This window comes from Petromyzon marinus, chromosome 31 (assembly GCF_048934315.1).
Source record: "Petromyzon marinus isolate PM22_M1 ecotype Great Lakes invasive population chromosome 31, UKy_Petmar_22M1.pri1.0, whole genome shotgun sequence".
NCBI lineage: Eukaryota > Metazoa > Chordata > Hyperoartia > Petromyzontiformes > Petromyzontidae > Petromyzon > Petromyzon marinus.
In genome coordinates, this window is record NC_133697.1 from 16,171,538 (window position 1) to 16,197,163 (window position 25,626).

General features: G+C 46.0%; 1 protein-coding gene across 2 annotated transcripts in view; it reads left to right on the top strand.

The window, feature by feature from the left end:
- Window positions 1-24,885, top strand: part of CFAP91 (cilia and flagella associated protein 91) — a 51,985-nt gene extending 27,100 nt beyond the window's left edge. For both annotated transcript variants that reach the window (XM_032964270.2, XM_032964271.2), the window contains 7 exons: window positions 2,397-2,468; window positions 3,357-3,503; window positions 6,013-6,234; window positions 8,626-8,774; window positions 9,639-9,730; window positions 15,554-15,630; window positions 22,792-24,885. In XM_032964270.2, coding sequence (XP_032820161.1) covers window positions 2,397-2,468; window positions 3,357-3,503; window positions 6,013-6,234; window positions 8,626-8,774; window positions 9,639-9,730; window positions 15,554-15,630; window positions 22,792-22,797 — 765 coding nt within the window. In that variant the 3' untranslated portion in view covers window positions 22,798-24,885. The remainder of the gene's footprint in view (window positions 1-2,396; window positions 2,469-3,356; window positions 3,504-6,012; window positions 6,235-8,625; window positions 8,775-9,638; window positions 9,731-15,553; window positions 15,631-22,791) is intronic.
- The last annotated feature ends 741 nt before the right edge of the window (window positions 24,886-25,626 follow it).

A 25,626-nucleotide genomic window follows, 5' to 3' on the forward strand; every position in this document is an offset into this window, starting at 1 on the left:
TGGTAGATGTACCAGCTGTACCCCCTACTATGCCAACTTGCTGCATTTTAGCAACCGGGCACTCCGCTCGTTGTTGTGAGCATCGCTCCTCTGCCCTCAGTTGTTGTTGGAGGGTGACTGCCTCCAACTGCCCAGTAGCGTCCTTCACGAGCCTCCTCTACAGAGGCCGATCTTGACACCGTTGGTACCAGTCATTGGCAAGTTCACTCAGCTCCACATTCTCCCGTACCTTATCAGTCCATCTCTTCTCCAGCCCATGTTTTGCCCGTTTAGCCCCCTCTATGTGGCCATACAGAAGCTGCTTAGGCATGCACTGGCTGGGCATGTGTATGACACATCTATACAGACCCATATATACCAATACACACCTATCCATACCTACCACAACAACTGCACATCACATACCCAGCCAGGTGCATACCTATAAACACTTAAACACACTGGGACACAACAATTGCACACACAGTACCTTGTACACACCTATTAACATAATCTAAACTCAGTTGGGTGAGCACATCAGTACATACTTACACATTATAGGTCTTGTGAAGGGCCTCTGCCCAGTGTTTGTACCTGGTTGAGGTTGCCGGCTGGTACTTGATCCAGTATTTTTCTGCTCCAGCTGTAGTCAGCATGCCCTCTCATAGCTCTACCAGATATCAGGGTGCCCTAGTGAAACTTTTTCCTGCAGGCCAGCCACCTGATAGTAGAGAGGCATGAACCCATTGTACCGCCTTTGGAGGCTGCCCTTATCAGCAGGTGTATAATGTGGAGTTTTCTCGTGTCGGTTCAAATCATATCTGGGGACACTGTTGAGGCCAGTAGGCTGGCCATTCCTGCAGATGCGCTGACGTACTTGCACAGTTAACTCTGGTTATATACAATGGCGGAGCCAGGATTTTCAGGTAGGGGGGGGCAACCCCATCCAGCAATGAAAAATGATAGGCATTGTTAGTAAGTAAGGACTTGTCCCTTGATTTTTATTCGACGCATGTGCGGCGATGGCGTAGCCATCGATTGAGCGTTGAATTCGAACCGTGTGTGATCGGCATCACGCTTGCCTTCAGGGAAGTTGTGTACTGTATACGCAACTGTGCACAATTCTGTGAGTCACTTATAACTGCTTTGCTGTTACTTATTGCCAATTATGGACTCAGACTATTGTCATATCATCTCATGGAGTCCCTGGCACGTAATAATATGCTACACAGTGGCGGTGGGGGTCGCAAAATGTCGATTTATTACTAATAACCCCCCCCCCCCCCCACTGGCTCTGCTAGTGATTATATATACTTCTACTTCCTTCTCATTTTATTCTCTGTTGAAAAATGAAGTTAATTGCTCTGCTGCAGCAAACAGGAAGGCTTCCACTTCCAATCATATTTTTTATAGTTATTTCTGCATCTAGGGTATGAAGAGCAATAAGTCCATTCATTATCTCCTTGAATCAACTAAACCCTGTTCCTAACAGAAATTCAGATGTGACTGATAATGCTTAATTATCCAAGCCTACACCGTTTTTCACTCTTTCTCGTTCAAATGTACTTTTTGTGTATTCACCAGAGATAATGTCTCTGATGGTTTGCAGCTGTGGCTGGCATCCGCTGCTTGATAGGTGAGGTTTATGACTAGACCGTGAAGCTGCTTAAACTGTCCTAAGTATTCATACTCTTTGGCTTTTTCGGTATGTCCTAAGTAACCAACTAAGCCTTACCATTAACCATGCATAATGAAGGAGATGTAACAGCTAGCCAAAATAAATTGGTGGGTCTATTCCCATTTATTACAATATCCCATGACTGATACCGAGAAGGCATTCTACAGTCTACGGGTTTATGTAAGTTAAACTGTTGACTGGTGCAAGCATGATTGGTGGTATGGGTTATGAAGCAGGTGAAGAATGTGGAACCCCATTTTACACACCCTCCCATCATTGAAGGGTTCAAGCATGTTGAGGACTCGGGCGACCAGACTGATTGTTTCGTCTCATCTGCACTGTGTTCACCACCACAGTGCAGGTCACAACAACTCACGTGCCCAACTACCCACTCAGTCACTCACTTACCAGTTCACCTACGACATATTTATTCATGCTTCTTTGCTAACACTGCTCCACTTTGGAATTCCCTCCCGTTGTCTCTTTTCCAAAGACATTATTGCCTTGTTCATTTCAGAAAACGTGTCAATTCTTTATCGATATTTTGTGCAACTTTGACAGTGGTGTTTGTTGTTGGCTAGTTGACATTTTAGGCCTATGGGTCTGTGCTCAGCAACTGTGTTCGAAAAAAATCTGCAAATATTTTATGTCTGCTCTGGTCCTTGACATGATCAATAACTATACAATCCTGAGTGTTTGGATCACGCTTCCTCCCCATGCGTTTCTCCCATGCTTGCAGGAGGAGGATAAGAGGGAACTGGCCGCCATTTTTCTGCAAAAACTTCTGCGTGGGCGGTCCACTCAGAATGAGGTGCGTGGCAGTGGTGCAACCTGCCCACCTTGTCACTGAAATATTTAACAGATACCATGTGACATTGCATACACTTATCACACACCACATACTCACTGACACCTAATCACACATGGTGACAACTCAACACTGGCTTTCATCACTAATATCTGAGCACACACTACAGTACATCCATGGAAATCTCAACTAATACGTTTGTCTTGCCACACTACAAGCTCAGACACCTAATCATGACAATTTCAAATGGATATCTTGCCACTGACATCTTGTCCAATATTTGAGCTTGTTTAACCACTCTGAGTCAGCGTACCCTTGGTGGATGTCACCTGATCAGGTTCTAAGAGGCCAGTGATTAAACCTATAGCCACCGATACATTTAAAATGACAGGTGATGTACTGGAGAGTAACATAGAAACCCCTGATGAAGACTGCTCTAACTTGCGCAGCCTGACTGTTGAAATGTGTTGTTCAAAAACCTGCAAAATTTGAGGCGTTACCTTCTGTCATTTTTCCTCAGCAGCAGCTTTTCAGAAGTATTTAAAAGTCATGCCCCAAACTGTACCTTGCTCTATGTTGCCTTGTACTTCTGTACATGTTGTTGCGTGCTGTTTATTTTGTTATTTAGTAGTTGAGGAAGCCAGGTAATATCACTGCCCAGGTCTATTTATCACAGTACCCCAAATAGATCACAACTGCTTATGATCTTGGCCCATGTGAACTGAGGTTGTTTCTTATACGAGGACAGCATGATCATGACAATATGGGCACTGTTTCTACCAGCGTGGAATCAAACGGGCATTGTTGCAGCCTCAGCACGAACACTTTGGATGTGGATATGAAACATGTGTCTGTATCCCTGAGTCCCTGTGTCTTCATCTCCTGGTGCAGATGTTTGAGCAAAAGGAGTTGAGGCTGGAGCTGATCCGGGAGGTGCGCAGCACACATGCGCTGCAGGGAGCAGAGCAGGCAGCATTGCGAGCCACCAAGCAGGCCACACTTGCATTGCAGAGACAACACGCGGTGCACCAGAATCAGGTACAGCACACTATGAACCACTAACTTATGGAAATATATACTTGGAGAGTCAGGTACTTACAATGTCACATACTCAGAGACCCACATATTCCCACTATACACATGGTAGGTATGCAACAATTCACCACCCTTGTGATTTGATCAATAATAAATATTCTAGGTCACAATTCAATGAAATATATTATTTTCCATTGTGGTGCATTTGTATGATTATGTGACTTCCAGGGATCATGTGGCAAGCCTCGCAACATATCATGCCGGCCTGGTAACTCAATGGTAGAACGAGCAGCTCATGGTTGGAAGGTTGCAAGTTCAATCCTGGTTGGGGGGTTGACTCAGCCCACCATTCCTGTGAGATCAATTAAATAAGTACCACCTTTTGGGGAAATCAGTAGTGGCTGTCCTATCGATAGACTTGTCCCCACATAAGCAATGTGGACATTCCACCACTGGCTCAGTGCTATATTAGATACTTTGTCTCATTTTACGAGACAAAGTATCTACTCGAATCACTTGCAATGGGGTGTGACCTATCATTTCTAGATTTGAAGCTTTCGTGACTGCAAGGATCCATACTCTTTGGTTCTATTCAGTAAAGTCACGTAGGTAAAAAATTAAATAACAAAAATCACGACGTTTCAGCCACAACACAAGTGGCCTTCCTCCCACACAGCTTAAAGGACGCGACCTGGGCTTGGCTGTTTTCACTCCAATGCTGTCCTCATGACAGCACGGTCCCTTCACCTGATGAAGGCCACTTGTGTTGTGGCCGAAACGTCGTGATTTTTGTTATTTTATTTTTTACCCACGTGACTTCACCGAATAGAACCAAAGAGTATGTGACCCATCATGTTTGAGAATGGCCCACAGAAGTAGATTTCATAGAGCTACCTCTGAGATCCCTTCAAGTGACCTCTGATCCACACACATAGAGCAGCACTTGCCACTCTTTTTGCATATGAGAGTGAGGTTCGTGGCATGACAGCAAAACTGATATTTTCATTATCAGAGCTTGAATGTTGCTAAATTAAGTGCAGAAAAAATATGTGATGCTGTTTTTGTGCAGTCATTAGTGATTGGGTTTACTCTGATGAGCATGGTTGTCTATGTATGGTGCAAAATAAGTTATACATACATACATACAATTTTTGCATTGCTGCTGCAAAGAGCCAAGTAACCTGGTTCCATTACAGTAAACCTTGTTAATTCGACATATATGGAGCTCTGGCCTTGTCGAATTATCCAACATTCCGAATTATGTACAATGGTACTCCTCCTGCCCCAATTAAAAAAAAAATTCCTAATTTGTTTTCCAAAAATTATTTTCCAAAAAAAGTAACACTTGCCATCAGTGTAGTGACATCGCGGGATGTTACTGTGTAGTGCCGGCCCTAGAGAGGCACGGCGTGCGGTGTATTTACATCGCGGATACCACTATGGTGTGCATGTAGTACCGGCCCTAGAGGGGCTCGGTCAGCGCTGATTGATAACGCTGGATGGCATCACGCTTGGTGTGCAGTGCCAGCCCTACAGGATAGGGTGTGGGAGTGCCGGCCGTAGGAAAGGGGTTACTAAAGGCCATGGCACTCTGGTTGACCCGAGAGGATACGTGACCGATTAAGTCTACAAAGTGGGGGCTAGGGGTGGTCACGTGGTTGGGGTCCAGATCCTGCTCGAGGATTCTGGAAGGTGATCGTGGCCAAGGGCGGAGCCAGCCACGCCACAGAGAATATAATCCGGGTCCCCCAGAGGAGCCGGCGTTGTTGTTCATCCTGAAGAAACCTTCGTCAACGTTCTACGTTCTCCGAGTCTCCAACACGTGGACCTGGACCCAAGCTGTGGTCCTGGTCCGTTGTAGCTAGTTACGTTGTAATTAGTGTAGTTAGCCTGGTGGTCACCACCATAGGTTGTTATTCTGTTAAGGGGCAGTTACCCTGTGTGATGATGTTAAATAAATGTGTTGCCTCCAAGTGGACATCTGCAACTCAGTTGAACTCACTACATCAGTAACCTGCACTGCAGGTGAAGAAGGAGGATATGGTAGGTTCCATGTGGTAGGTGACAGAAGTTGTGGAGGGGGGCTTAATACACTTAGTATGTACTTACTGTTCTGAGGACTATAAAGTCCAAAGCAACAGGTCTGCACTAATGTTCACCACGTGCACCGATACTAGACTGAGTAATTGTTTTGGTTGTGGCGCGCGATGTCGCTCCACGTGTATGCTGAAATTGGACCATTTGGTACGGAAATTCGACTCATGGCGAATTACTAATACTGTATATATATGCAGAAAGCGCAGTCGTGCCGAATTATTCCCAATTATGAATAATTATCACATACCGAAATAATGCATCTCTCATTTCATGCCGCTCGAATTCATGCCCCACTCGTAGTCAGACACGACATTAGGCACACTGATCCTCAATGTGGTGTGACAATCGTACCATCGGGTTGCCATCCTCCAGGGTTTGTGAGACTGCTAAGCAAGAACCTCTTGTCTTGTTGCAGGTGGAGGAGCGCAGCAGCGCGCTGTCTGCCTGCGAGGGCTCCGCTCTCTCCCATCTGCTGCTGCACACGGCGCAGGAGCTGGAGCGTCTGCAGGTGGAGCGGCGGCTTCATGCCGCGTGCCTCCTGGCCGAGCGGCGGCGGCGGCGGCGCGAGGCCACTGAGGGTGGCCGGCGGCAGCACGAAGAGCGAGCGCGGCGCGAGCACGATGAGGTCTTCAAGCAGGTGTGGCGCCAGTGCAACCGTTTGCATTCGTTAGAGAGCACAGGCGGGTCTAAAAACTTCTAACGGGGGAACGGGGGGGGGGGGGGCAGTCTCTAAATTCCAAGCTATTTATATAGGGTCCTACATCAATAAAAAAGGTTAACTGTCTTCTCTAATAAATGTCAAGAATGTACCAATTATCAGGGTCTCAAGGGGGTGTAGGTGATCACTCCCCTTGGATGTACCACTGTAAGAGTGTGAATGCATGAGCCTTAGTGAAGGTAAGATTTTCACAGAGCCGTGGAATGATTGAACCTCATTAGGCAAAAGTAAAGTGTTTTCTGTGACAAGGCCACCCGAGTCCGGAGGGAGGAGCAATCTGCAGCCAATGGAAGAGCATGACGATGATGATGTTTGCATTGCTGTTTTTGATATTCATTGTCTTGATCTTCAAGTTGCTGTTGATAATGTTTATGATAATGTTGATGGTATGTTGTTTATATTGTTGACGATGTTCACATTGTCACTGTACACATAATTCTAGATTGGAAGCTTTCGTGACTGCAAGGATTCATACTCTTTGTTTTTTTTCGGTAAAGTCACGTAGGTAAAATAAAATAAAAGAAAACAATTAAATCACGACGTTTTCCTAGGCAACACAAGCTTCCGTCTTCAGGTGGAACAGTCACAGCAAGATCGCTGCATCAAGTGGGGAGGCTCTGAGAGCCTCGAGCTTAAATACAGGTTAAGGGGGGGGGGGAGGAGCCAAGTAGGGGACATTGATGGGGTGCTGGGCTAAGTTAATCCGTCTTTTGTTATGTTGAGGGTGCGGGGGATGCGGTGGGTCACAGCATGGGGGCAATGGAAAAATGGAAACAAAAATGGAAAAGTTCTGAAAGAATATGCTGTGTCCTTTTAAGGTAGCTAAAGTTTTGACTTGGTTTATGACATCTTTCCAGTGGTTGCTTAATTTAAAACCATCCTCTCGGTTGAAGTTGTGTCTATGTTTGTATATTGGGATGGCTTCATGGACAAATCTTTGGTAATAACTGGGAGGTTTGCATAGTACTTTGGTATCGGAGAAAACAATCTCATGAGAACTCGCTGTGTTGAGACAATGATCAGCTTCGGCCGACGAATTCGTTCTGCCATGTTTCAAATCTGATTTGTGCTCGCGAATTCGGTCAGAAATATGTCGTTTTGTCTCTAGCCCTCAAGATGAACGGTTACTCTGACCGTATCATCCGCCAAGCTGTTTCTCCCACCATACAGAAACAACCACTTGACACTCCGATCAAAATCATCACACTGCCATACATAGCAGGCGTTACCAAAAAGATTTCCAAAATTGTAAACAAACACAAGATCCAGGTTTGATTAAATACAGTACACAAACTCCATGATCTGATCCCATCCGTAAAGGATGTCATCCCTGACTTACAGTACCCCGGTGTTTACAAATTGAGTTGTATCTGCGGTGACTGCTATATCGGGGAGACAAAACGACATATTTCTGACCGAATTCATGAGCACAAATCAGATTTGAAACACGGCAGAACGAATTCGTCGGCCGTAGCTGATCATTGTCTCAACACAGCAGGTTCTCATGAGATTATTTTCTCCGATACCAAAGTACTATGCAAACCTCCCGGTTATTACCAAAGATTTGTCCATGAAGCCATCCAGATATACAAACATAGACACAACTTCAACCGAGAGGATGGTTTTAAATTAAGCAACCACTGGAAAGATGTCATAAACCAAGTCAAAACTTTAGCTACCTTATAAGCACACAGCATATTCTTTCCGAACTTTTCCATTTTTGTTTCCATTTTTCCATTGCCCCCGTGCAGTGACCCACCGCACCCCCCGCACCCTCAACATAACAAAAGACGGATTAACTTAGCCCCGCACCCCATCAATGTCCCCTACTTGGCTCCTCCCCCCCCACCCTTAACCTGTATTTAAGCTCGAGGCTCTCAGAGCCTCCCCACTTGATGCAGCGATCTTGCTGTGACTGTTCCACATGAAGACGGAAGCTTGTGTTGCCTCTGAAACGTCGTGATTAAATTGTTTTCTTTCATTTTACCTACGTGACTTTACCGAAAAAAAACAAAGAGTACTGTACACATATTTATAGATTTTCTGAAGGTGATGCCTTGTTCAAATATTAAAATTACAAATTGGTCAAACAATGTCATCATCTGTTGACAGATGTACACATGGCCTCTCGAGCATGACCAAACTTCTGCCATTGTTGCCAACAGATTGGTTTGGTCAGGTCAGATGCCACTGGGGAAACATCAGTTGGTGTGTGCCCCACTGTAGGCAGTTGTGGTTAATATGGCACAAAGTTATGTGGGAAATTATGGTGTTGATTGTTCTACTTTTTTGTGGTGGTTGTGTTTTTAGGTTGTTGGGGTTCACCAGGCCACAGTGGATGAGTTCCTCGAGTCTGTGCTTCTCAATGCCATGGAGTCGACATCTGAGGCTCAGGCTCGGCTCGAGGTGCAGATCTTGACAGAGCAGCTCGACGAGATGAGCCGAGAGACACAGCACAGGTAAAGCACAGAGGCAGCACAAGCAGAACACGGACACTGCACAGGTAGAGCACAGAGGCAGCACAGGTAGAGCACAGAGCCAGCACAGGTAGAGCACAGAGCCAGCACAGGTAGAGCACAGAGGCAGCACAGGTAGAGCACAGAGGCAGCACAAGCAGAACACGGACACTGCAGAGGTAGAGCACAGAGGCAGCACAGGTAGAGCACAGAGGCAGCACAGGTAGAGCACAGAGGCAGCACAGGTAGAGCACAGAGGCAGCACAGGTAGAGCACAGAGGCAGCACAGGTAGAGCACAGAGGCAGCACAGGTAGAGCACAGAGGCAGCACAGGTAGAGCACAGAGGCAGCACAGGTAGAGCACAGAGGCAGCACAGGTAGAGCACAGAGGCAGCACAGGTAGAGCACAGAGGCAGCACAGGTAGAGCACAGAGGCAGCACAGGTAGAGCACAGAGGCAGCACAGGTAGAGCACAGAGGCAGCACAGGTAGAGCACAGAGACAGCACAGGTAGAGCACAGAGGCAGCACAGGTAGAGCACAGAGGCAGCACAGGTAGAGCACAGAGGCAGCACAGGTAGAGCACAGAGGCAGCACAAGCAGAACACGGACACTGCAGAGGTAGAGCACAGAGGCAGCACAGGTAGAGCACAGAGCCAGCACAGGTAGAGCACAGAGGCAGCACAGGTAGAGCACAGAGGCAGCACAAGCAGAACACGGACACTGCGGAGGTAGAGCACAGAGGCAGCACAAGCAGAACACGGACACTGCAGAGGTGCAGCGGCTACAGCACGCTTGTTGCCAGCTGTTGTTGGTTGTGATCATGTTTGCTGATGTCTTTTATTGAGTTGTTGTCAACTGTGCTACAGTCTGACTCCAGATCAGGCCCAAGAGGTGGTGGCGGAGTTGGTTCATGGATTCCTCATTCCAGAGACACAGCGGAGGGAAGTACGAGAAAAAGGTGAGGCCGGTGGGCAGCAAGGTGGTACAGTGGTGACACTCGTGCCTCACAGCAAGAAGGGCCTTGGTTCGATTGCCGACTTGGGCACCTTCCGGTGTAGAGTTTGTATCTTCTCCCTTAGGTCTTTGGATTGTGTGTCTTTACCTTTCTTTTGACAGAGTCAATGTATGGAGTTTGTTCTCCCCCTGTTCTGCATTAATTCCCTTCGGGTTCTTTGATTTCCTCCCATAGGTAAAAAAATATACAATGTAAGTGGTATTGGCCAAACATACCAATTACTTGCACATTACCCAATTGAGATTACACATAGCAACATTTGCCTCTACTGCGAAACAGTTGGCATGTCTTGAGACTCAGTGAGGGTTTCCTGGGTATACATGTTCAACAACAATATAAATAATGTGGGCATGAAGCAATGGTGGTGTTTGTGCTGTTTTAAATTATTTTGGTGTAAATGGTGGTGTTATTGGTATTGATGTCAATGATGTTGATAGGAGTGCTGATGCTTTGTAATGTTTTAATTGCTGGCAGTCTTGTTATTATCTTCGATGTTGTTTAAATAATACTGATGTTTTCGTTGTTGATGATGTTGTTGGTCGCAAGGCCGATGAGTCAGACGCCTTCTATAACCTCCTGTCCCAGGTGCTGGCTAAAGTAGCCCCTCCGGATAGTGTCATCCTGTTGGGTGACTTTAATGCCGCTGCCACATGGGTTTGAGTGATCGGAAGGCATGGGCCTGATCAGCTCAATAAGAACGCTAGTAGGTTGTTCAACTTCCGTGCAGCCCATGGGCTTGTAATTACGAACACGGTATTTCGACATTGTCACATTCACACAACATCATGGATTCACACCGGGTCCAAGCAAGAACATCTGCTGGACTTTCTTATTATGGACCAGCAGATGCGGGCCCATGTTCTTGACACCAGGACCTACCGTGGAGCTGATCTGCCCACTGACCAACGGCTTGTCATTTGAAATATGCGCCTGCCATTCTTCCACTCTGGTGGTGGGTGTCCATCTAGGACCCCATTCAAACCCACAGTGGCCTGGTCTCAACTAACTGAGGATAGTTGAAAGCAGGAATTTTAACATTGCTTGGAGCTGGGGTTGGCATCGCTCCCCCGTCTTCTGGTGCTGAGGGGAATTGGGTGAGGTTCAGAGCTGTGGCTCATGCAGATACAATGGCTACATTGGCTATGTGGTCCAGACCTCCCCAGAGACCCTGGCTGAAGGAGGAGGTGTTCTGGCTAGTTGAGAGAAAATATTGTCTGCAACATTCAACATCGGAGAATGAGGAGGCTTACCGCAGCCTTCGCTCAAAGTTTCAGGAGTCGTGCAGCGCTACAAGGATGAGTGGTGGGCATGGGTTGCTGAGGAGATGGAATCTGCCTCAGTAGCCTGCAATCACAAATCACTCTTTAATTCCATCAAAAAAGTAACTTGCAGCACCTCACCTATCACCATCCTTCAGGGAAAGAACGGTAATCCGATCTCCGACCCCCAGGAACAGATTTGCAGGTTTGCAGAGCATTTTTCTGAGGTCTTGGAGGAGGGAAATTCCCTCAAACCAGACAACATCATGGGGTAAGGTAAGGACGACCCTGCAAGGTCTGCGGTGCCTCAAATATTGACAGAAGTATCCACCCCTGCTGAATGGTTGGCAGAGGTGTCATCTGTGGAGGAAGTGCAAGGGGCGATCTGGAGTCTGAGACCAGGAAAAGCACCAGGCAGAGAAATCTCCCAAGCGAAATGCTGAGGGAGAGTGGCATTTGTGTGCAGACTGCCCTACATGACATCACAACTGTCTGGACCACAGGATGGGTTCCGCAGGATTGGAAGGATGCCCTGGTGGTAACAACTATGGGAGCATTTATCTTCTCGGTGTAGCAGGAAAGGTGCTGGTAAGGATTATTCAACATCACCTTGCCAGGCACAGAGGAGAGGCTTGCGGAGCCCCAATGTGGTTTCAGACCAGGGTAGTCCTGCACGGATGCCATATGCTCTGTCCATCTGCTACAGCAGAAGTGTAGGAATTCCAGCAAGACCTACATCTCTGCTTTATTGACCTGGCCAAGGCCTATGATACCACCAACCTGCCAGGGCTGTGGGCAGTTCTTTGTACTTTCTGAGTCCCTGACTCTCTGATCACAATCATTAAGGGCCTTCATGATGGTGGGCAGGCCCGGGTAAAGCTACGTGGCCAGGAGTCAGAGCCATTCCCTGTTCACCTTGGGGTGCGATGGATGTCCTGTGGCTCCCACATTATTTGAACATCATTTTTGACCACGTAGTTTGAGAAGATTTCCATGGCTGTACCGAAGGAATTTCCATCTGGTACAGGAGATTAAGTACCTCGGGGTCTCTTTCGCGAGTGATGGTAAGTGGAAGGTGGAGATCAGCCGGCGGATTGTTGCGGTGTCCGCAGTGATGTGGGCACTGTACCGTTTCGTGATAGTGAAGCAGGAGCTGAGTACTCGAACAAAGCTTTCAGTTTACAGGTCGATCTACATTCCCACCCTCACCTATGGTCATTAGCTTTGGGTAATGACCAAAAGGATGAGATCATGGGTACAAGGGGCCAGAATGAGGTTTCTCCGCAGGGTTGCCAGGCTCACTATCCATGATCGGGTGAGGAGCTCGGTTATCTCCGAGAGCCTCAGAGTTGAGACGCTGCTCCTTCGGATCGAGAGGAGCGATTTGAGGTGGTTCGGGCATTTGGTAAGGATGCCTCCCAGTAGACTCCCCCTGGAACTCTACCGGGTATGTCCCACTGGCCGAATATGTCACTCGGTTAGCCTGGGAACGCCTGTGAGTTCCCCAGGAAGAGCTAGAGTCTGTTGCCAGCGAAAGGGAGGTCTGGACTGACCTATTCAACATGCTGTTGCCACGATCCTCATCAGGACAAGCGGATTGAGAAATTAACTAACAGATGCAATGGGAGGTTGATCGATGCCTGGGTGCGGTTAAGGCATGGCTCCCTATTGGTCAATCACGTTATGTATGCTGATGATCTTGTGATTGCTGCTGCTGAACCTGGAGTGTGCCACTAAGAGATGGGGTCTTACCATCATTCCCACCAAAACTAAGCACCTGCCTGGGTATTTTGTACCATCGGACACTCCACCCCCACAACTCCCAATCGGTGATGGGGCAGATGTGGAGAGAGTTGAGAGTTTCCCATACCTGGGCAGTGTGCTTATGACCAGCTCCGGTTTGACAGCAGAGGTCTCACTCTGAATCAGTCAGGCAGCATCTTGTCGTCTGCGTAATGCTGTATGGAAGCTACCTGGTCTGTCACTCCACACGAAGCTTCGGGTCTTCTTGGCCACAGTCATGCTGGAACATCTGTGCCGGTTATAAACATTCAGGCTGGCCTGCCTACAATCCATCCTGGGTTTAACCAGGCTGGGTTGTGTGATGAGCTCACAAATCCTTGAAAGATCTGGACACATTCCCATCAGTGAGCTCCTCCGGCAGGCAAGGCTGCATTGGCTGGATCATGTAGCCCGCATGCCCAGCGACTGCATGCGCAAACAGCTTCTGTTTGGCCGCATAGAAGGGGCTAATCAGGCATAACATGGGCTGGAGAAGAGATGGACTGATGCGGTATGGGACGATGTGGAGCTGAGTGGACTTGCCGAAGACTGGTACCAGCGGTGTCAAGATCGGCCTCTGTGGAGGAGGCTCATGAAGGACGCTACTGGGCAGTTGGAGGCAGTCACCCTCCAACAACAACTGAGGGCAGAGGAGCGACGCTCACAAGAACGAGCGGAGTGCCGGGTGGCTAAAATGCAGCAAGTTGGCACAGTAGGGGGTACAGCTGGTGCATCTACCATTTATCTCAGTCAGCCAATCCATGGCACCTGGGTCTGTCCCGTGATCTTTTAGCGAGCCTTCGACACTTCACGTGGCCTCAAAGTGCACCTGGTCTGGCACAAGCGCCGTGGTGATGTCACCATCACTTAGTGGCAAATGGCAGAGGATTGGTATTGGTATGCTGTTGTGAACTCTTCGTACATGATACGAGATGGGTTTGGACAATATGGGGCTGTGTTGGTTGAGTCATATAGTTACATCCAGAGGTGATGAAACAAACATGGCCCAGGCTAGTGAAAAGTTGGACTAAAACAAGCGATGGAATAATGTGGTACAAGAGATATAAAAGGATCTGGAGCTTGCTGAGAGCTGGTACCATTGGTGTCAGAATCAGCCTGGCTGAAGGATGCTTGTGAATGAGGCTAATGATGAATAATTTACCTCTGCCAGTCACTCCACGTTAACTTACAACATTGTCTTTTTTCCTTTGGTCTCCTGCAAAACAAGTATTTGTCAACTCACATGGACTATATTAATAATCTGTGCATTATATAGAGCTTGCATAATGCCTCAGCAAGTCAAGTGCCTTTCATCGCATCTCAAAATTCAAAGGAGACCCCTAGTGGAAGCTGTCCCTATGCAGCACTAGGCGATTCAGCACCGGCCTGCTAGTGGGCATTAGTCTGCCAGTTGGGAGTGATAATATAATTATTGCTATGTGCAATCCATATGCATTAATTTGTGGAAATGTTTTCAAATTTTCACCATGACGCTGCGCTCCAATGGCCTACTATTTTCAATGTCGGTGGACATTTATTTTGCCCACTGTGAATCAGACAGCATGTATTTATGGATATTACAGCCAAAATATTAACCAGGGTGAACTTCTGCAATAAACGGCGAACTTGCTGGGCCATGGCCCCATGTACCCAGCGTGGCATTCACACTGGTGATGGCATCCTCACACTTTGGTAAATCACAGCTGTTTTACAGTTGTAGAGGAGTACTGCAGGGAGCCAACGAGAGGCAACCGCGGGAAGGGGGCCAAGCAAAAATGGGAGTGCCAGAAGGGCGAGAGAGGAGGGTAAGTAGACAGAGTGAGACGTCTGCTAGTGGGGGGAGACAGGTAGGAGGAGAGCCAAGTTAAAGGGAGGAGCCCGGGCTGAGGGGATAAAAGGGAAACCTGGACGGAAGGGGAGGGGTTAGAGACAAAGGAGAGCCACCAAGAGAGAGAGGAGCCAGGTAGCAGGTAGAAAGGCTCCTGGGCTGGAGAGACAAAGGAGGTTACGGGTGGAAGAGTACGAGGTAGCCTGGACGTAGGTCGAGGGAGTCGGAAGAGAGGGCTAAGGGACAGGGAGTAGTGAGTACCCGCGACGGAACTAAGAGTGTGGATGTTAGCGTGAATAAACGGCAAGCAGCCCTGAATATTCAACCCTGGTCTCCGTCTGAGTCTACAATCCCACAGGGCATCAAGAAGAACGACTCTACAATGTTAATGGTTGTAATATTTATGATCACTCCACTGCTGGATGAGAGGCTCCTCACAATGTGGGTCATGGGGATTTTTTTTTTACCATATTTCACCACGCTAGTCAGTGTTAGGCAGAGTGTGTTGATATGGGAACATAAAATTATCGGACAACAGTGGACTTTGCTGCACTGCTGATGCCCACCACATAGTTCCACAGCCTATAATGCCAGTTATGCATGTTAGCTGCCGATCTAAGCATTATCGAGGCTCCAACTTGATTAGCTACTGAGATCTGATGAGAATGTGTGCATTCCAGGTGATGTGGTTTGATTGATGTATTTGATGGTCACGCTGTTGTTACTTGGTATTGATTTTTATATTGTAAATGTTGGTGTTGATAATGTTGTTAGTGTTTGTGTTGAAGTGTTAGTGGTATTGGTGTTCAAGGTCGTATAGTTTTGTTGATTATGTTGTTGGTAGCATTAATGCTGATTGTTGTGTTGATGCTGTTGTTGTTGTTGGTGGTTGAGCAGTGAAGGCGGCACAGCGACGCCACTTGGCAGCAGCACGTGGAGTTGTACTAGCAGCAGCCAGGAGTACAAAGCAATCGGTAATGCCTAACGATGCATTCACTTATCGCTCTACCTCCACAATGGTCATCATCTTGGGCATGTTCCTGTCTTTGGCTGCCATTCTGTCACTATTCTTGTCCATCAGATATCATCGATTGTAGCAATATTTCTTGCCTGTTGTATATGTGGGTTATGAAAATTTAATGAAAATAATGAAAAGTGAAGGAAATGTGAAATTTGCATAATTTATCCGAAATTATGTTAATTTGTGTAATTATGCGTATAAATTATGCTAATTCGAGAGATAATCATTAATTTACGTGAGTGGGTGTGGTTATGATAATGCAGGTCGTTATGATAATTAGGGTCCAGCCTCGGTGACGAGGGTTGGTTATCAATTGGAATAATGCAATTAGTCGTATGCAGTTATGCAGGTGTTGTGCGCGTGAATGAGAGAGTCAACTCAGCTTCGTTGTTTAACTCCGTATTATCAATAAGGATACGATTATTCTCGCTTTAACATTTATTGATTATGTGTGTTAGTGTGCTTATGATAGGTTCCCTAAGGTTCAGATCTCATCTTCTTTGGTTCTTTCGGTAAAGTCACGTAGAATGAGAATAAAATAATAAATTGATAAAATAAAATAACACAATAATATTCTCACGACGTTTTGGCCACAACACAAGCGGCCTTCATCAGGTGAAGGGACGAGACTGTCTGGTAGGACAGCGCTGGAGTGAAAGAGCCACGTTCAGATCACGGCCTTTAAGCTGTGTGAGAGGAACAAAGCGCCTTGACAAAGGAATTAGCATATAATTTAGCATTGAAATGGCTGAATGATTAGCTTGTGACTGGTCACAGAAATAGCTATGTTAAAAGTTAAAGCATACACATCCGCAGAGGCACCCCTTGTTAAAGGAATTAGCATAGAATTTAGCATTGAAATAGCTAAGCTAAAGCATACACATCCGCAGAGGCACCCCTTGACAATGGAATTAGCATAGAATTTAGCATTGAAATAGCTGAGTGATTAGCTTGTAACTGCTCACAGAAATAGCTACGTTAAAGTCAGAGCATACACATTCACCGAGGCACTTAGTACAAATCAAACAGGAGAATTTAGCATTGAAATAACTAGGCGAATTTAGCATTGAAATAACTGAGTGATTAGCTAGTGACTGGTCACAGAAATGACTATGTTGAAGTCAAGGCCTACACATCTGAGCTATTCACAGTACTATATAGTGAACCAATAAAAACTAAAATATAAATTACCTTAATGTTATCAATAAACTCTATATTCTCCAATCAGCTAAGCTACCAACAATAAGTCGTTATATATCACAATGCTATATGGCGAAAAAATGGGTGGATTCTTACCCTCAACTTTAGCACCACGGATAGCTACGGGCCCCGTTCAGACGGACGAGTTCGTCCATGGTCGGAACAGAGGAGGGGGAGAGAGACAGCTGCGAGGCGCTATTATGCTCCATGTTGACAAACCATACCATTAACCGTGGTGTGAGAGGTATTAAGAGTCAATGGTGGCGAAGGAGCTGCGGTCTGAAGGTCATCGTAAAAATACAATTAATTAAGAACAGAAATGATTTAAAACATCTTTCCAGTGGTTACTAAGCCAGAATCCATCTTCTCGGTTGAAATTGTCTCTGTGCTTGTATATGTGAATGGCCTCATGAACGAATCTCTCATGGTAGCCGGTTGGTTTGCAAAGAACCTCCGTCTTGGAGAAGTCAATGTCATGTGAGCCCACTGAATTATAACAGTGATCTGCCACGGCAGAGGAGTTCGTCCTACCGTGTTTCAAGTCTGCTTTATGTTCGCGGATGCGGTCCGAGATATGTCTTTTGGTTTCTCCAATGTAGCTACTGCCACAGAGGCACTTTAGTTTGTAAACGCCCGGGTACTGTATGTCTGGAACAGCATCTTTTACAGATGGAACTAAATCACGGATTTTATGTACTGTGTTGAATCGGACCTGGATCTTGTGTTTATTCAGGATTTTGGAGATCTTTTTAGTGACCCCTGCAATGTAGGGTAAGGTGATGGTTTTGAGTGGCTCCACAAGAGGATCCTTCTTCATGACTGGAGTGATGGCTTTGCGGATTGTGTAGTCGGAGTAGCCATTAGCCCTGAGAGACTGGTGTACGTGCTTGAGTTCACTGGTAATGTGTTCCTGGTCGGAAATGCATTGGGCTCTGTGGTATAGAGTCTTGATGAGGGAGTTCTTCTGGGATGGATGGTGGTGGGAATCCGGTTTAAAGTAAGCATCTGTATGGGTAGCTTTCCTGTAGACAGAGTGGCTCATTGAACCATCAGGTCTCCTTTTAATTAAGACATCCAAAAAGGGTAGTTTGCCATCTTTTTCGACCTCGTTGGTAAATCTGATGGCTGGGTGTATGGAATTGATGTGGTCGCGGAATTGGTCTAGAGCAGGCTGGCCATGTGGCCAGATGACAAAGGTGTCATCAACGTACCTCTTCCATAAGGTCGGGCGTAGAGTGGCAGTCTGGATGGCGTCAGTTTCAGATTTTTCCATGAATACGTTGGCTACAACCGGAGATAGGGGGGAGCCCATTGGGGTGCCCTCAGTTTGTTTGTAGAAAGTTCCATTCCAGGTGAAGTATGTGTTGGTTAAGCAATGTCTCACCAGGGGGGGTACATCAGTATGCAGTCCTTGATGAACCAGGTCTTCAATGATAGCGATGGTGTCAGGTACCGGGACTTTGGTGAACAAGGACACCACATCAAAACTGACAAGCAGGTCGTTTGGGGACAGGGAAATGCCTTTGATTGTCGATACCAGATCTCAATCGCAGAATCCAGTTATTATGCAGAATCACGGAAAGAGTCACACACAACGCTTCTGCTTTAATCAATTTTATTTTCTAGCTAAACTTTAATTTTTGGATAATATGAGAAATCTCAATCTCGGAATTTCAACACGGCACCTGTGGTTAATTCCCGACGCGTAACGCGATCTCGGTTGTTGAGAGAGAGATTAAAACAAGCATAAACTATTCTACCAAAACCTTAACTCTATCATATGCAAATTCGTATACTTGAATTGTTACACAACACGGCACTCGGTCATTGATTATATGCGCCCCTTAATGCAAATTCTTGTCACGTTGTTAACACAGTAGGACGATTGATTATTATGCAACGATATTCGTATGGAACGGCCCTCAAACCATTATTATTCCAAAGGCACAATTCTCAACAGATCTATCTGCAAGATTACATGATGAGAGCAATGGCTTATTGTGAGGGGATGCAAGGGGGTGAGTTTTCCCTTGAGATTCTTATCTTGGGCCAATCTTTTAATTAATTGTGGCCAGATCCCTGACAGGGAAACCGGTTGAACACGCTATTCTCCCCCGTGAGCGGCGCTCCGTGGCGAAGGTGCCAAGGATTAATCCGTATTGATGGATCAGTTGGTAACTTATGCGATTAGAAGTACAGCCCCAAAACAAAATAGTAACGAGGAAATTATGAACACTCTTATAACCGACGGTTTGTTCTCTCGGTCTGCCGCGATGCCCTCACGGTCACTGATGGTTTACTGACTTGAGGTTTAGGCTTTTGTTAATGACCCGTGTGTGTTTGAGTTGTATGGATGATGACAGAGTAGGCCAATGTTCGGAATCTATTCTTTGCGTCAAGCAGACTTCTGAGTTGTTGTGTGGTGGGGGACGTGTATCATACGGATAGGTGATTCCTCCATCGCAGTGGTCGATTCGGGTCTGGCTGACGTAGTTGTAGTTGCGATAGTCGTCGGTAGACGGCGCACACGGCTCACTCGTAGCGGCCACGATGCTGTGATGGTCGTCGGTAGATGGCGCACACAGCTCGCTCGTAGCTGTGCGGCTGTGCGCCGTCGGTAGATTGCAGACTCACGGCTCGCTCGTGGCTGCGCTGGCCGTCAACAGCGGGCAGCGTGTCGCCAATCGGCGAGCCTCGCCAATCTGGCGAGTTTGTAGAGACTTTCTCCTGCGTCGGTGGTGGCTGGTCTTCTGCTGAGATGAGTTGAGCTGGTCTTCTGGTGAGATGAGTCTTCTGGGTTGAGCTGGTCCCGCGGGCTGATGAGTTGAATTCAATGCTGGAGCGGCTCATTTTTATGTCAAAATTTCTCCTTTTGGCTCCTCACGAGGCGGAGCTACCTTTGATCTGGTTGTGTGTCGGTGGTGAGGGTTCGTGTGTCAGTGTGTATGTTTGTGTGTGTGTCATTTATGACATGGTTCTGTTCGGGTCTTCCTCAAGCCATAAACCATCAAGGGAAACAGACGCTTCAATTAATCTCGAAGGCGTCTGTCTGTCTACGCTATCCATCCGGAGGGAGGGGCGGCTTTCCCCCCCCCCTTTGTACAAGTTTCCGACGCACAAAGAGATGGTTAAGTTTTTAAAGTTTAACATTTCTCATCATAGTTGGTATCGTATCACTCACAGTTATGATTCTGCTTGTGATTCAGGGTATTTGATTTTATTTTCAAGTGAAGATGCTCTCTCGAGCGTATGCATATTCTTATCACGTGCTGCGGGGAGAGACAAAGATCTTTCTATCTCTCGATACCTTGAGTTAACATCGCTCAAATATCATTTCGATTTTATATTCAACCAGTTTGATCCACCCCGTTATCTTGGCTCTTACTCAGTTTTATTAATTTTCGTCATTCTGTGTGTCTTATCATCATATAAATGTATTGCGATTTCTTTTAACTTAGAAACTTGCTCGCCTGGCTTTGCTGCCAATTACTTGTCTGCCTGCGGTTGCGGGGTGGGGTAGGGGGACCATTACTGAGTCCCGTTTCGGGTGTGCAGATGGCCCTTGCGATAATAATCTCCTCACTCTGGTGTGAAATTCCTTTCTCTCTCCCTCTGCGGGAGATTCAGACGGTCGGGAGTCTCTCTCTCCGTTGCCCTCGGTTTAATGTTTCTCAAATACCATTTGGTCTTATGTTCACCAAGGCTCGTGATTTGTAACTCTGTCCTCCCGACACACCTCTCGGGTTACCGAGATTCGCATTGTTATGATGGAGTTATAAGGGAAAGTAATTTTTATCCTGAGTTTAAGAGGTCCGTTTCTTAATTGTCTGTGACATATCCCTTGGTTCTGTAAGGTTCTATAATGGAATATCGTTTAAGGTGAACCCGTTATTATTAATGTTATGTATGCCACATATATTTTGTATTTTTCTTTAACTTAAAGCTTGCTCGCTGGCAGCTATGGCTTTGGAGAGTCATCCCCCCCCACTCCCATCCTCCTTTGTTTCCGAAGGGTATCGTGGGGGGGGGTGAGTTTGTGTGTGGGGTGGGGTGTGTTTTCTCATTAAACCCGGCTGGCTCGCTCCAGATGACCCCTTTGCGATAAGGTGTAATTCCTGCTTCTCTGCGCTACGGGAAAGACAAAGGCGGTCGGGGTTTCTTGGGATATTGTTTAAACTCGTTTCGTAAGTTTGCCCGTTCGCCTCATTCCTTCTCGATAACCTTTGATGTGACTCGGTATTTCTGTCCCCAAGCTTGTGATTTAACAGTAAAAGTATTAAAGGTGAAAATCATTTGATATCGAATTAATAATTGGGTAATGATTCACTGATGTATCTGGTGGCCTGGTCTTAATTGGAGTGAGCGTGAAGATCGTTAATTTTAACGTTACCCCAATAGCAATGGAAGAAAAAAATTGGTTCAAGCGAGTGGCGCCAATGTGTCTACCCTCCTGAGGGGCTCCCCTCTGGGTGACCCTTCCTTTGGGTCACATCAAACACTTGTTCATCTGGAGATTTTCGCAGATAGCTGTTAACATCCTTGCCACGAGGGTTTATAATTCCTTTATTTATTTATGGCTTTGTTTATGATCGACATTTGGTTTTCCTGTGTGACTGGCTTAGTGTTTTTATTCATTAATTTTTATGTCACTTAAAAATACAAATCTACATGTATATTTTGGTAAATATTCTTATGGATATTAATTGTGGAAAAAGGGCCGTATACAACAGCCCAGGCTCACTTTCCTAAACTGTTGATATAATTTCTATACATTTTCTTATATCTTGATCTATGTGTTCCCCTGTTTGTCAGTGTAATCCTATAAGCACGTATCCTTCCATGCTGCTCTGTGGACTTTTGAGCTTTTGTTCCGTTTTCTCAATGTGTCCATACATAAGTTATAGCAGGTAGTGTGCAAAGGAAACATTCTTCTTTATGCACATTAGTATGTTAATATCCCACTGTAAAAACAGATGTAACGTGAGATGCATGACAATGTAGATTGTCATGCATGTTGCAGCCTGCTGCTGAGACTGGTTGGATAAGCAAGTCCAGAATGTACCCTTCTGTAATGCCCATAAGTGCATTGGCACATTCTCCTGTTCTACACTTGTGTCCCTCCAAGTCTACTTAATTGTTTAGTGAACCTATACGCGAATGTTGTTTGCCCATTCATCTTGTGCCCAACCTTGCAGCTCTTTACAATGCTGTTATTTTATGATTTACAGTGGTGACATTTTGTTATTCATGTTGCTGCTTGGGCTGTGAACTGTTGCTGAGGCTTGGTCTTTTGCTTCTATCTCCTTATGTCACAATCTCATTTCGACCTGTGATTACTTTACCCCTTAATCCAGTTTGTGGGCTGGAAATGGCCTCAACTTAAGTTCATATGGCCCGTGGCCACATGAGGCCTTCCATATGGAAATGCCCTGCAAACAATATAGACCCTTCACAGCAGCAACATGTTAGCTCCACTTATCGGGTACTATAAGGATTTTTTTTTAGACTTGGCAACAGCGTCTAGTTTTAGCGCTTAATGGCCTTATGTAGCGAAAGAAATGACCACGATCGGTGCCAATTTGTGTAGTTGCCGATACCCAAAGGGATTTGAAAGTGCTCTTCGGCTATCGCTAAAGAAGAGGTTCCCTCCCCAGCCTCCCACTCATACAGCCCCGATGTCATATGTGCTATTGGATATAGGTTTTGAGTTTTATATATGTCTATAATTTTCTGTAGCTGTGCTCTATGGGGTGGGTCCAATGGCTATGGGATTATGGGCTATGGGTTCTGCGTTAAGACCCCAAGATCTCAAGGTGCTGGCATATGTATGTTGAACTTCTATCACACCGTACATAGCCAACTATACTTATCTGGACCAGTGGAATCCATGTTAACACTTATTTTTCCTCCACAGGAGTGAGGTGGCAGACGGTGGCGACGTTAAGACGAAGAGATCGGAGGCACTCGTATGTGTGACTGTACGCGTGTTTGTGTTGGTTAACTATCGGCATACAGAGCAGCACCTGTAGTTTGAGGATTATCTCGGTGACCATATGGGTTTTCCGAGGCAAACTGGTTTCCTCCCGTATTAGACAAACATGTGTACCTTGCTGCTAACTTTCAGAGAAATACATCTAGACACATTCACAATACATGTGCGTATTCTGAACAAAATTGCATAGCCTAAAAAACACCAGGTGGTGAGATTGCATTGTCAAACGTCACCAAGTGGATGCTATAGTGAGCACCGTTTTGCCCTGTGTGGGGGTAAATTTAATCAGAAACTAGGGTTTGTAAAGTTTTTCTTAATATTACCCATAACCGAATGGACACATTTTTGGCGAAAAACCAGTTACCGGTTTGCCGCATACAGCAATATTGAGCAATAAACATACTTTTTTTTCCTTTTTAATGGAGAAATAAAGGGAGTTCCTGGGCTGTGAGGTTAGCACACTGAAGTTGCAACTTAGAGGTCACTGGTTCAATTCGATTTCTACACATGACAGTTGAAACAGGGAATGTGTTTTAAACACCCTCCGGCCTCTGTTCACTTTGCAATAGAAGCGGGTTGACCAGTCAATCGGCACACACACCTCCGATTAGTGCAGTTGGCTATATACGGTGCAAGAGAAGTTCAACATACATGGTGGAGTAAAGTATGGGTACACCCGCCTCTTCAAGACTTTTGATTAGTGTAGAAGAGTAGGCCAAATACCCCCTAGAGCTTCCTCTAGTGGAGGCTCTTCCACCAGCAGTGGTGTGAGTGAGCAATTGCAGGATTGCACCTGTAACTTTAAACAGAAATTCTGTCAGATTCACCTTATGGCGGTACCCCGGGGTACCATCGTACCCCGGCTCTCGCACAATGTCCGTGATGCAGTCATTTTTAGTCTGTTGATGGTCGGCGATGCGGCAATCGACTCATCTCGACGAGCTATAGATGATGCACTATTCAAAGTTTAATTTTTCGATAACGGATTTTTTTATGCTAATGTTTGAAGATTCAACATCGCAGAGTAGCACTGATTTCGGATTGATTGGTACCCCAGTCGCGGAGTTAAGAACTCCCCTGGAAAAAAGTGTCCCAGAAATAAAATATTTAATTGCGTCGGCCATTTTGTATTATTTGGTACCCCGGGGTACCGCCATAAGGATAAAATGTACTGAGGCCACCATACGCTTGTATATTTGTGTGTGCCGATCAGTGCATTTATGATTAACATTCCACTGCAAATAATTACCGATTAACGACTTTAGGAACCAGTAATCGATTCTGAAGATGGTTACCAGTTTCCGAGTTGTAAAACAACCCAAGTGTTGTGGATCAAATGACGACACGAAGGCAGACGTTGTCGGGGCTGACGCCAACAGTTTATTAAGGGCTGTCACCTAGCTTTTGAGGAAGGGCTAACATAGGACTTGGATAAGCTAAATCTCCCCAGGGGAAAGGTACTGGGAATCCCTACGCCCCCCCCCCCCCCAGGCTAACGGGCTCTTCCCACAGCGCTGACCAACTTGGCCAGCCGGGTAAAGTAGCCCCCCCCTAGCCTGGTGCTATTTATCCCCTACTCTGGGTCCCCACTTCCCTACCGCTCATGAACCCGGCTCCTGGCGAAGACCCCGACCACGTCACAGGTCCCCCCTCAAATACCCCGAGGGGACATGACATCACTCCTCCCGAGGCGAGTGTGACATTCTGTCATCCCTCTACTCCTCAACACAAGTATAAAAATGCACCGTGTATTTGCCCATAAAACATAAAGGGCAAAATACTTAAACATCTAAAGCAGAACCCTAGTGAAGGCAAATTGAGACTTGGTCAAGCTTCATTGGTTAAGTAAATGTTATCATAATGCAGTACTAGGTTTTTACAGAATTGTTCATCAACACTAAATGAACAAATGACAATTGATATTCTTGTAAGATGAAGAGGGCAAGGTAAGGAACAAGTCAGGGCATACGACAAATACATACGATGCTTGTCCTGTAAAATAAAAAGTTGATATAACACGATTTCCTTGTGTGATATATATTCAGTTGACTTTATTTTACTGTTTATATTCGGTCTAAGTTTCATATTATTTCGATTTAATTCTTCTGTGCTCAGCCATATTACCCCAGACATGTGGAAGAATGAATCATATCAGAAATATCTGTTGCAGTGAGGAAAATACCAAGCAGGGCACTGCTTGCCCAGGCAGAGGTAAATTGTGGTCTTAATTTGTAGAATCCTGGTAATGCATGGCTGACAGAATTGTTATTATCCTTGAGTAGAAGCTGTGCATAAATAACAGCTCCCTGACTGCATAATAATGTAAACTTATTAACGCGCTGCCGCTCAGTTTCGTTCACTCTCGGAGAGAAAATGACTCAGGCGTGAGGACACACAGACTAGCAGAAAGGCAGCCACGTGGTGAGCCAGCACCAGCAAACGCCCAAGCTCTTCGTTCCTCTTTATATTAAGGTGTTATTGGCTAAATTTTGATTTAAAGCTTTTGTGACTGCAGGAATTCATATTCTTGGTTCTAATATTTTATTGTTTCCCTTCTACGTGACTTTACCGAAAGAACCAAGTATATGTTATTGGCTAATTAATGTTTACATGTACGAGGAAACTGGAGAAAACCCACGCGTGAGGAGGAAACACGATCATAGTGTCCTTATCCTGGTCAGCCAAGGTATGGCACCTTTATGCCAACAGGAAGACTTTTACATTTGTCCGATTCACAAATCCTCGCCTCCACAGTGC